This window comes from Cariama cristata, unplaced genomic scaffold, assembly GCF_000690535.1.
Source record: "Cariama cristata isolate BGI_N322 unplaced genomic scaffold, ASM69053v1 scaffold41804, whole genome shotgun sequence".
In the NCBI taxonomy this organism is placed as follows: domain Eukaryota; kingdom Metazoa; phylum Chordata; class Aves; order Cariamiformes; family Cariamidae; genus Cariama; species Cariama cristata.
Window position 1 is genome coordinate 4,336 of NW_009615456.1, and position 11,706 is coordinate 16,041.

Below are 11,706 nucleotides of genomic sequence, written 5' to 3' on the forward strand. Positions count from 1 at the left end.
GAGGGCTACATGACAGCCTCCTGGGCTCCTGGGACAGGATTCCTCCTGTTCGTAACAGTCTGCCCCAGACCACCACCTTTCCAGAATATTTCAGTTTCCTCCTGTTACATCCTCTTTCGAACAGAGCTGTATCTCACGCTGGAGGAAGGGATACGTTCAGGAGCCACAGGGACCTACTGTGGATGTCTGAGAAGAAAGAAGCAGCTCGTCTCAGAAAATTAAAAGACATATCAGGGATGCAGGGAGAAAAAGGACAGATCTGTGGAGTGGCTGGATGCCAGATCTGCTGTCTAATTATGCTCCGATCCCCTGAGGCTGAGCCTATTGAAGCATCTGGGAATTATTTCTGCAGATTGACTGTAATTGGCACAGTTACTGGAAGCTGTTATTATGGAAAATGAGCATGGTGTTGTGCATACACTTCATCATGGGAACCTACAAAAAGTGGAAGTAAAATCTTGCTCCTTTAATCGTATGATCAGAGTTTCCAAGCGTTCTTCATCATGACGATAAAATAGACATCTGTGTCTATTGAAGCACTGACTCCAGCATAGTAGTTCATGAATTCTTCTGTTGTGACCTGAGACAGAAGGATTTAAAATAGGAAAATGAACCTTTATTTTTATTAATGCTACAAGTCCAAAACACTCATTGAGAAGAACTCTAAATGAATCTTAAGACCTGCTATTTCATGTTGTTGCTAGAATCCAACAGGAAGAATGAAGACACTGAAAATTTGCATAAGTTCATTTCTTTGCTAGAAATAAGAGCTCTTGTCCTCCAGGAACGCTGGGATGGAAGTGAAACATGTGGAGTTAAATTAACCTCACCAGGAACTGAAGTAAAATCAGTGCTGCCCATAATGATAAATGTTTTAATGCATTTTTTTCCAGGGATGCTATATTCTCGTTCTTTGCATTATTATTAGTAACAGTGGATGGGGTTTCTGACACAACTCAGAGACAGCTAGAAGCTTTATATCCATTCACTATAGAGAAAATATCATTGCTCTAAACAGGTCTCATTTAAAGAAGCAAATGTTCTTACAAATACCTAAGAGTTTTGAATATCTTTCACAGGTATTTTGAGGTTGAATCAGTTTTAAAATGACCATTTAAAAGAAAAATCAGATTAGCAGATACAAACTGTGCATGTCTCTTGTGATGCCCTAACTCTCGAACTGTACAGGCGATTCTTTGAATAAACATCACATAGAAAAATATTTGGTCCTACTGCATTGTGCATTTGAGAGCTAAGTAAAACATGGCAATGGGGTGAAGTGAATACTGTAGACTGTCCTGCCATCAGGAACTGGTTACAAAAGGTGCAACCTCAGAAGTGCAAAGTGTTAAAGACATTCCACGAAGTGTTGATGAAACCTTATCTAGTTTGTTATTATGAACAGCTCAGACTGAGTATATCCCCATGCAAACAACAGAGATCCACGATCGCTCTGGGCTGGTCAGACAAGTGTAAGTTCAGACCAAAGAAGTCTGCAGACACTTAACAAGGGAGACAAAGCATGCTTGGCTCAGAGACGGTTACAAAGCAGATGCGTAAGATGTCCGTCACAGAAGGAGCCCAGGTTTTGCACGTGCCCTGAAGAATCAAGGTGGAGGGCATGAAGGGCTCACAGCCCTGCCCCAGCTAGTGGCTCCTCAGGAAAAGCCCCCCCCCCCAAACCCCACCCTCCCTTTAACTCTCTGTAGATAAATCTGTATTATGGACTGACTTCCAGGTCAAGAGTCTCAGTAATTACACATAGTGGAGAAGTGCTAACTGTAAAGTATTTCAAATACTAAGGAACCTACTTTTGAACTGGATCCTGGTGTTTATTCTCCTAAGTGAAAAACCCTCCAATATATACGGATCTTCAAAATCAGCAATTGTATGGGTTAGTGTGAAGATATACTTAGAGTAACCTATGAAAGCAGAGCATTAAGGCTACAAGCCTCTCAATGCAATCTCATGTCCACCCTTGTACCTCCTGCAGAGCCCCTTTGCCTCCGAATGTGTAAGCAAGCTGCGCCAACAGTCCTGTGCAGAGGTTATGCATCCATTTTACTATCCTCCATAAATGTGACGCAAATGCATGTTTGATACTACAATCACTCTCATATTTAATAATTTCAGTCAAATACTGAGTCAGACGGTGATTTCATGGCTTGACATTAGGTGTTTCACTTACCTTCCCATCTTTGTCATAGGGTGAATCAAAATTATCCAGAAAGGCCCTAAAAACTTGATCTTCTGTCCAGTCTCCATTTTGGTATTTGGGATGATGCTTTGCATTATACACCCCCCGTAAGTCTTCAATTGTTATGACACCATCTCCAGTCTTATCTAACTTCCTAAACGCCTGCATGATGATCTCTTTTCTTGCCTTTGACATGGGAGGCTGTAAAGAAATATTAACAGAAATATTTATTTCTGTCATCTACTCTCAGTTACAATGTCAAGTAACTGTTGTTGTTAATAGTAAACCTCTTTCAAGGCACTTGGGACAACAAACTGCTGACAGTCTACACTGTCCATGAGCTAGGAAGGGCAATACATCACCAAGAAAGCAGTGTGATTGAGACTATTCAGTGTCTATCAAATACAATAGTAAATGGACAATAAGAGAGAAAATGCTACCTACAACACTTTTCTATTTCATCCATTTTAAATATTTCTAACAAAAAATCACTAATTACCCTAAGCACTAATTATTTTCACAGAATCACAGCATGGTCTGAGTTGGAAGAGACCTCCGGAAATCACCTAGTCCAATGCCCCTGCCAACGGCAAGTTGCACAGGATCGCATCCAGGTGGGTTTTGAATATTTCCAGAGAAGGAGACTCCACAGTCTCTCTGGGCAGCTTGTTCCAGTCCTCTGCCACCCTTGAGGTACAGAAGTTCTTCCTCATGTTCAGGTGGAAGTTCCTGAGTTTCAGTTTGTGTCTGTTACCCCTTAACCTGTCCCTGGGCACCACCGGAAAGAGTCTGACCCCATTCTCTTGACACCTGCCCTTAAGGTATTTATAAACATTGATGAGATCCCCTCTCAGTCTTCTCTTATCCAGGCTGAACATTCCTTTCTTCATTATTTAATAAATAGTTCAAAAAATTGACCTATTTTCTTTCTTAATTGTTTAGACTTCAGCAGAGCAAAGATGCTCCAACCAAAGTCAGTCACACTGTGGCTGATGAGAGAAAGCCACCACCGGATTAGTTCATGTTATAAGGAGACGCATCATAAAATGACGGACAAAGACCTGAGACTAATGGGCTGAACCACACAGGTATCCAGACTGCAATATAGGAATTTGGGTACCTAAATCAAGACAGTAATTCATTTTAAAAAAAAATAAAGTATTTGCAACTATTCTGTTCTATTCTATTTGCAAGGTGATTTACACCTTGTCAATAAATTACAGAGACGTGTTGGCTCCTGAGCTCTCTCATCCACAAGAGTGTTGTTTAGGGTGATTTTCTCCTTTAGCATATTTAGATCAAAATAGAATATTTTAACTTCTGAAGAAGTACTGACTTACTAAGGTGAACAAAAGTGCTGTGTTCTGTGTTCAGCTAATGAAGAATCAAGGCTTTTTTCTCCATTTAATGCAGTAATAATGTAAATTCCCCGACTTACTCTCAATGTAACAAGAAATTCGTCAAAATCAATTGTTCCACTGCCATCTTTGTCAAATATCCGGAAAATCTCTTGTGCTTCTTCCTTGTCTATCATCATAGCATAATCATTTAATCCTTTCACAAACTCTTTGAAATCAAGGGTCCTGCTGTTGTCATCATCCATAATCCGAAATACTCTGTGGAAAATGTGTAATTTGAGGAGAATGCATAGGAAAACTTGGAGCATGCTGCCGCAGTTTAGCACAGTGCCAGAGCAGGGGGACACCTTACTGAGATAACATTTCCCCTTTGTACAGCTTCTGAGAAAAAAACAAAACAAAACAAAACAAAACAAGAGGGAGGGGAAAAAAAAAAAAACAACCAACCAAAAAACCCCACGTTTATTGACAGCAGAGATGACTTGCTTAGATTGGCTGCCCGAATATTACACAGCTGAAGTTAAATGATGTGAAAGTTGCCTTAACTGACGAGCCTTGCTATTCATTAATTCATTATACATTGAGCCGTCTAAAAGTTGGGCATGTAGACAAAGTTTCATCTGGTCACCTAGGATCCTTCCGTGGTTTATGGGGCCCAGGAGGGGTTTCAGGGCGCGATGCAGCTCCCCTTTCTTAGGGGTGGGGTGACCCACACTCTCAGGGTAACTGCAGAAGGAGTCTAGATGCCTCCCATAAACCAGACAGCTAACAGACCGCTACGCACAAGGGAGTAACACCCCAAAAGAAAGGAAGTACAAAATCCCCAGTATTGAGATACTTTATTATTGAAAATACCAAAGTGAGAGATATGTTTTATGTTCCCTCTCTCTCCCTGGCAGGAATTGTTCTTGATGTCAAGGAAACACCTTCCTCTGAGGGATTCACAGGCCTCAGCCCTTCAAGAAGCAAGCAGGTCAGTCCTGTCTCTCAAAGCACAGGACCTCCAAGCCCAGTCGCTGAGGGTTGTGGCATTTGCATTGGAACCAAGAAACTCAAGTTTTGGTCCCTGCTTAGCCTCTGAACCTCTTGTAGCTAAAACTATTAGGCTGAATAGTGGATTTGACTTAGACTCACCTCCCAAGTCCTTTGATGCCTGCAGATCCCCTTGCTAAACACCGCAGACGTAGTCTTTCTACGGGGTCAGTGGTTTTGGACAGGTTTCTTTTGGCCTGGATTGCCATCTCTCGATCATGCCTTGCTGTGCCCGGCATCTGGAAGACCAAAGCACTCATAGGGCACGGATTCACATACACAAGGCAGAGTGCCGAAACCTACCTTAGTATATGGAGCATCCCAATTCCCTCACTTGCAAGGTGCCGGCAACTCTCTCATGATGATTCATTTTGATCCTTTGTTTCCTTTTTCTTATATCCTTCTATCAGAAGGGGAAATTACAAATATGGGCTACCAACCCTGAAAGGAGAGCTCAGCCAACCCCCCGGTGATTAACCCAGATGCAAATATGAAAGTGTGGGTAAGAATTTGCTGCCTACACTGTACGAACACAGTGAAAACTGGTAGATGCACCCAGGACAGCACTGCTGCCTTCGCATCCACGGCAGCCCTTCCAAGACTCCTCAGCCTGGCCAGATTTGCAGTTAGTATCTGCCCACAGGTAGAGCTGTGACAGCAAACATTGTCCTGAGTAAGGATCTTTTCCTTATTTTTGCTTTTGTTTCACTGTAGTCCTAATTCTCCAGAGCAGAGCTTTCTCCCATTGCATGTCTGAGCAATGGCGATCACCCCGGGACCTGACCTCACCTACAGATGACACCTTGTGCTACTTTAACACAACTGCAGAACAAATTAATACATTAAACTTGCACAATAATTAGCATCCCAGGATTTCAGGACTCTATCAACAGTCACATAAGCCTTCCAGCTTCCCCCAGAGGAAGACAGTGGAGTAAGAAGTGGGAAAACTGCCCACGGACCTACAGCACTGCAGCAGCACCACCAAGAGCAGCACGCCCTGGCTGGCAGAGGGTCGCTTCTTCTCCCACAGGGATTATTTGTGCCTAATGCTAAGAGCACTACGGCTGCCCATGCCTCCCATACTGACTATTTAGTGGCATGTTGAATCCTAACCCTGGAGCACATGCTTAAGACCAGGACTGCTGCTCCCTAGCCTGGCTGCTGGGTTTGCAGATGACAAAGGTGCCCAAAATATTTTCCAGCCTTGAGAGCATCACAGGACCAGGGTGTGGTAGAGTCATAGAAGGGCTGGGCTGAGCTACAGCAGAGCTCTTGACTTGGAGGGCCCTTGGTGCCCTGCTAAGGGCACTCTGAGATGCAGAAGATGGGCAGCCCTGTGAGGCATTGTTAGTGCATGTTGCACTTCCAATCTCCTTGTCATTGCATGTGCAGAAGTGTGAATTGAAACAATCAGAGAAAATTCCTGAGAAAAACAGAATTAAGCTCTTTCATCTTAACTACTTTGCTCCTGTCTACAGAGCATTGGCAACGGCAGCTGGTCATGTCATATGTGCCGACTTTTGCAACCCCTTCAGACAACACCAGCTGGGCTTGGAAAAACAGAAAAATAAAAAGTTTTTGTTCCCCTCAAGTGGTTTCAGTACTAGTTTATTGTAGAAGTCTAGCGTGCTAGAAAAGAGACCATTACAGTCTTTGCTTTAGCCAGAACAAGCAATGTTCTTCTGGGAACTCATTAACGAGTGACCAGAGAGACCTTACAGCTATGTGAGATCAGCAGTCAAAAATGTTTTCTGCAAACAATGACCTGTCCTTAAGGGGAGATGTTTAGCTGGCAAGAATATAAAATACAGCGAGGTTACATAAACACAGTGCAAACTATATTTCCATTGTATAATTATGTACTATAGCTTGTATATAATGCCTACGAATCTGTATACAGAGTGCATAATGCATGCGCAGCACTGTGCAGTATGCCTCTGTACTATGTTATGTATACAGATCTATAAATACTGGGATCAAGGATGACAATTCTTTTCCACTGCACACTGCAAACTTCTGCACAAACACATACCATGTAAAGAGCGTAGTAACTCTTTGCCTCACGTTCAGTGGAGGCATTGCCAGTATATTGCTATGAGCATCAAATAATCATTGCAGCAAGATTCATGAATTGAGGCTAGGGAGGGATCATCTGATATCTATTATGGTCTCCTGTACCTCAGTAAAAGCTACTGAAACTGGCCAATCCTCAGTTACCTCTGCAGTAAGTGCAAAGTTTGCTTCTATACCTACAAACATGTCTAGCTGAGAACTCATCATCTTTGGGCTAAGTTGTTGCAGTATCAAATAATTTTCTTTTTAAAATATGTTCTTTTTTTCTAGTCTGAATTTCCCCCATCATTAGATGTTGTTTTACTTTCTTTTACTGTATTAAAGAGCTACCTATTAAAAATTCATCCAGATGCAAACACTTGAAGGTCCCTTTCAAACCCTCTTCAGGTAACTAATTAGACAGAGCTAGGAATCTCACTACAAAATGAGTTTCCAAATGTTAGATAATTTTGCTGTTGTTCCTGAACTTTTCCGGTTTTTTCCAGTGTTCCCTTCAAAGTGGGACAGATCTCTCTAATCATCTCACTAATGCCACAGGCAGAGATATTAACATTTTTTTCCCCATATATCATGGTTAAAAACACTAACTGCAAATATTTCTGCTGCTCTTCACAAATCTCCATTCTCTGTAATGTTCAATAACAAAATCACCAATACCATGCGCTGCATAAAACTCAACAATTAAAGTCTGTTTGTAAAAAGATTGCACTTATACATTACACCAAAGCCTCTTAAACATGACCTGGCTTCCTGTGTCACACAGCAATATGCATCTGAGAATCCTTTCTATACATTCAACAAATACAGAAAACCAGTTAAATATAAACACTGCTACATGCAAGCCTGGTCCGTAGTAACACATCTACCACTTCCCTGTTTCTGTTAGCTGCTGGTTTAAGGTAGAGAAAAACCCTGCCTAGACTGTTAAAAGACTATTCTGCATTGTGACAAAACAGATTCTGAATCAGAGCGAGGATGGAGGAATCACAGCCATTCACATGCTCTCTCCTTTCCTTTCATTGTGCTTTTGCCCCTTTTTGGATAATGAGAAGTAATTAAAGATACAGTCAGAATTTGATTAATACAACTGTATACCTTACAAATGTTTCATGTATTAATAAAAATTAACAAAACAAGAAAATGTCATAACCATATTTTTGCATATTTTTAATTCTTATACCTCGTCCACGATCACTAGGTGTCTCTCACAGTGGAATGAAAAAAGGGGTTGGTTAGTTTAGTTCTGAATGCTAGAGAGTTTTGCTTTGTGTAACAGCCTGGGTTATGAGCAATTACAATACCCCATGTTCTCAGCTTTGTTTGTTTCTATGGGCAATGCTGTGTTGTGCAGGCTGAACAGAAATGACTGAAAATATAAAATCTGAAATTTTTTTTTTTTTTTTTTTTTTTTTCCAGAAGCAGCTTAGGCTGTTTAGCAACCAGATCCCCTTACATCCCTCTAAGCCTGAGGCTTAAAACTGGAAGGAGTCAGATTGAATCTAAGCTCAGCAGCATTTCTTTATATGTTAACCTCCAGCTGAGACCAAGACCCTCCTGTGAAAATCCTGAAAAACACCCCAGTGTGGCAGGCAGAAACCCATACTAACCTCTGGATTATCGTAGGCTCCTGAAAGCCCCTGTCCTGGCCAAACACGAGTCGCACATCACCCCTGAGCAGAAGATCTCAGTCTCGGAATAGATTCAGTGGCCTAAACCAATTGCACACATTTGATTTATTCCTAATAATTTCCTTAAATTATTAAAAGCATGGAAACTGCCTGAGTATTTGGCAGCCACCTAAATGCTTCCTTAAAGATCTGGCTTCCAAGTCCCACTGACCCCTCTGCCTCCCCTCTGTCTCTCCATCATCCAGCTCCCATCCTCTGGCAGATGGGGCATTACTGCTCTTGCTATTTTGCATATATATGTATATATTTTGCATATACATATTTTGCTCTTTTTTTCCCCAAAAACATATATCTAATGATTATGTATATTAAAAAAACCTACTCTTGGCTGAACAGCAAGATCAGCTGATCAGAGAACGTCACTGCGAGCTAGCAGACAAGAGAGAAAATCCTTTACCTTGCAACGCTATCCTGCACCCGAGGTTTCCACCCAGGACGTGGGATGTGTCGGGGGGCTGGGACGGTGTCGTGCCCCACCTGACTACTTGCTCCTGGGCTCTTGCAGGGCTCAGGCGGCAAGTGGAGGGGATGCAGGGCCGCAGGCTCACTGCAGAGCTTCCTTGTCCATCTCGTTTTACTTGTTTACACACCCGTCTGCCTTGGGCCCCCCCTTTTTGGGAGGCCTGGAGTTTACTAGCTGGTCTCCAAGGTGACACTGGTGGCTGCGGTTGGCCCAACCTGCAATTACGTTGCTTCCCTGGGAGATTGCCGTTGGGTTGCAGGAGTCCTTTCATTTAACTTCTTTTTAAATCAATGCCTTCCTTCACCTCTCTGCCCACACGAGCTGGGGGGGACACTGGGAGACACCTCATGCTACCCCTCACTGAGATGCCCGGGGATGCCAGCAGGGGAGTGCAGCATCGCTATGTCAGCATTGGGCATGGCTTTGTTTTGATAACCTGTTTCTCTGCTCCGTAGTTGATAGAGTTGAATGAACTTGCTGGTTCAACCCTTTGCTCAAAACACAGTAGGAGAAAATAAGTAAATGGCTCTTGATTGTGTTTCACAAAAAACAAGTTGCTGGCTTTTTTTTTTTTTTTTTTCCTTCCTTAATTACTATTTTGAAGATCTGCTGGTGGTGAGAACCTCTGGGGAGATGCTGAGATTGTGTTCATTTGCAGCAAGAAGAAAACTGAAAAAGTCGAACACCCATATAATGAGGAAGAATTGCTCTCTGCCTAGACACAGCTATTAGCAACTCTGTCTGCAGAAGGTCACAAACACTGTATCAGTGACATAGTGTAACACTTGGAGAAAGAACTGGTGTATTGATAAACTCCTTAGGGGTAAAAAATAGCCTGCGTTACAGTCCCTGGCCCTCTCTGGCAGCAGCAAGCTGAACACACAGGATCAGGGCTGGTGGTAACGGCAGCTCGTACAGGTCAGTGCGAGAGCGCATGGGAAACAGAGCGAGAGCCCTGTTCTGGCCATGGATAAAACACTGAGCAAGAAGAAATGCATCGTTTCCTGACAAGAGCAGAAAATTATTTTAGGCAATTACTAGAGTAATAACATTTGCATCCTGGCAGGCTGCTTATCTTTCATCGACAGGTACTTCCTGGTACTAAACCGTAGCTCATGCAAGACTTTGTATATGCTTTATATCTCTCATCTGGCAACTGATTGTACATTAATGCACAAGCAGGAAACAATGCTTATTTAATCATTCGGTGATTCAAAAATATTGACTTTGTGACAATGTAACATCCCCCCATCTGCCATCTTTGTTTTGTGAATCGATCTCCAGAGGCCTCCTGCAAATATAGAAGAGATAAGGGGCTCCGAATATGACCTTGGCTGCCTGTGCAGGAGGAGCAGCCCCTGCTGTCTGCCAGCACACAGCTGCAAAGGCACAACAGAGACACTCAAGACTAGAGAAACAATTTTCACTGAACAACAACTCGGTGCTTGATATTCGGCATCCCACCTGAGTAAAGCGATTTTTCAGGTGCAGAATTTTCACTGGTTTTCAGAGGGGTGCATATAGATTGGAAGAGCAAGGACAGGCTTTTGAAAGCAAAAGAATAAGTTAATTTAACATCTGGATTCTCAGCTGCCTTCTGCTGCCTTTCCTGCCCTCTGCCAGTGAGCCCAGGCATACGCATGCACACATGGCCGTTCAGTCTGCCTTCCACATACCTCTGAAAAATGGACCGTGCCATTTCTGATCTGGTTAATGAGTTACAAATCTGAACAATTATTAATGTGCTTTCAGGTGTCTCAGATTGCATCAGGCTGTGATTAAGTTTATTTGATTGTACATGCTCTGTTAACGTGCACAAAGCTGTAAGAAGAGCTCAGTGAATTCAGAATTTATAGTAAAGGAGACAGATATTTCATCAGAACTCTGGAATTTTTTCTCCTAATTTTCTAACTAGCTCTGAATACATACCTGTTTGATTTGTCGTTTTGTTCGGCCTGAACAGTCTGAACTGTCTGTTCAGTTTATGGTTCAGCACTGGACTGAATCTACTAAGAAAACAATCTGTGAGATCTAACATGATCTATACACTCATGACAGAGATTAAGATCTTGTCAATTTAAGTTTCCCAAAATTCATATTTCTTGTTGCATTCAGGAAGGAGGGAAGGTATAAGAAATGCCTTATAGGCATTATAAGAAGTGGCTCAAAGAAAAGAAAGAAGCCACTGGGTATTTTGCCATAGTTAGACTACATGCACTAGCATTGTTTCTTAATGTGCTACCTGTGACCATCACTGCTGAGCTCTCCAGCAGTGAGAATTGCAGGTATGAACATGTCCACTTGCACTTGGTAGGGGAATCAGCATGGTGTTCAATTTTCAATACAACTAAATTAGGTGGGTCAAAAAAAAAAAAAGAAAAAGCAAGCATGAAGTACCAGAACACTATACCCCAAATAAGACTAATTTTACAACATAAAACTTTGGATTTTTTCCTGCCATTAAAATTGAGAAAGTTTCACTTACACCAAAAAAGAAACCCCTGTGGTAAGTAACATTGTCAAGGGAAAACTATTCCCATTTTAAACCAAGCTATAATTCAACTAAATTGAACTCCCAGTCCAAATAAAATGTTTTTATATAAAAAAAATCCTGTCTCCCTGTGTGGTTTGTAGTTATCCAGATGAAATTAATTGTGCTCACGATTGTTCGCCGGAGCCAAGACTGGCTGCCATATGCAGACCATGACCATGCTACCAAACTCCTCCCAAAGAGGGTGGTCACATCCAACCTGCCTGATGGGGATAGTCCCCAGCCCCACTTGTGACAGAGAAGCAGCCCAGTCTCTTAACGTGGGTCTGACCCCACAGATGACCCTGAGCTCATCCCTCTGGGCCAAGGAAGCTTTCCAGCCCGGAGACTTTACTGTGCCG

General features: G+C 42.4%; 1 protein-coding gene across 1 annotated transcript; it reads right to left on the reverse strand.

Moving 5' to 3' along the window:
• Window positions 1-478: 478 nt before the first annotated feature.
• Window positions 479-4,826, reverse strand: CAPSL (calcyphosine-like). The gene is made up of 4 exons (XM_009699794.1): window positions 4,690-4,826; window positions 3,636-3,813; window positions 2,189-2,398; window positions 479-580 (listed from the first exon to the last, which is right to left on the reverse strand). Exons 1-4 carry the CDS (start codon window positions 4,824-4,826, stop codon window positions 479-481), a joined length of 627 nt encoding a protein of 208 aa, XP_009698096.1.
• Window positions 4,827-11,706: the final 6,880 nt, after the last annotated feature.

Coding starts and splice junctions, on each gene's coding strand:
- CAPSL (XM_009699794.1), bottom strand. CDS start 4,826: ATGCCGGGCACAGCAAGGCATGATCGAGAGATGGCAATCCAGGCCAAA. Junction 3,814..4,689: donor GGCATCAAAGGACTTGGGAG/GTGAGTCTAAGT, acceptor CATTTTCCACAG/AGTATTTCGGATTATGGATG. Junction 2,399..3,635: donor AATTTCTTGTTACATTGAGA/GTAAGTCGGGGA, acceptor ATTTCTTTACAG/CCTCCCATGTCAAAGGCAAG.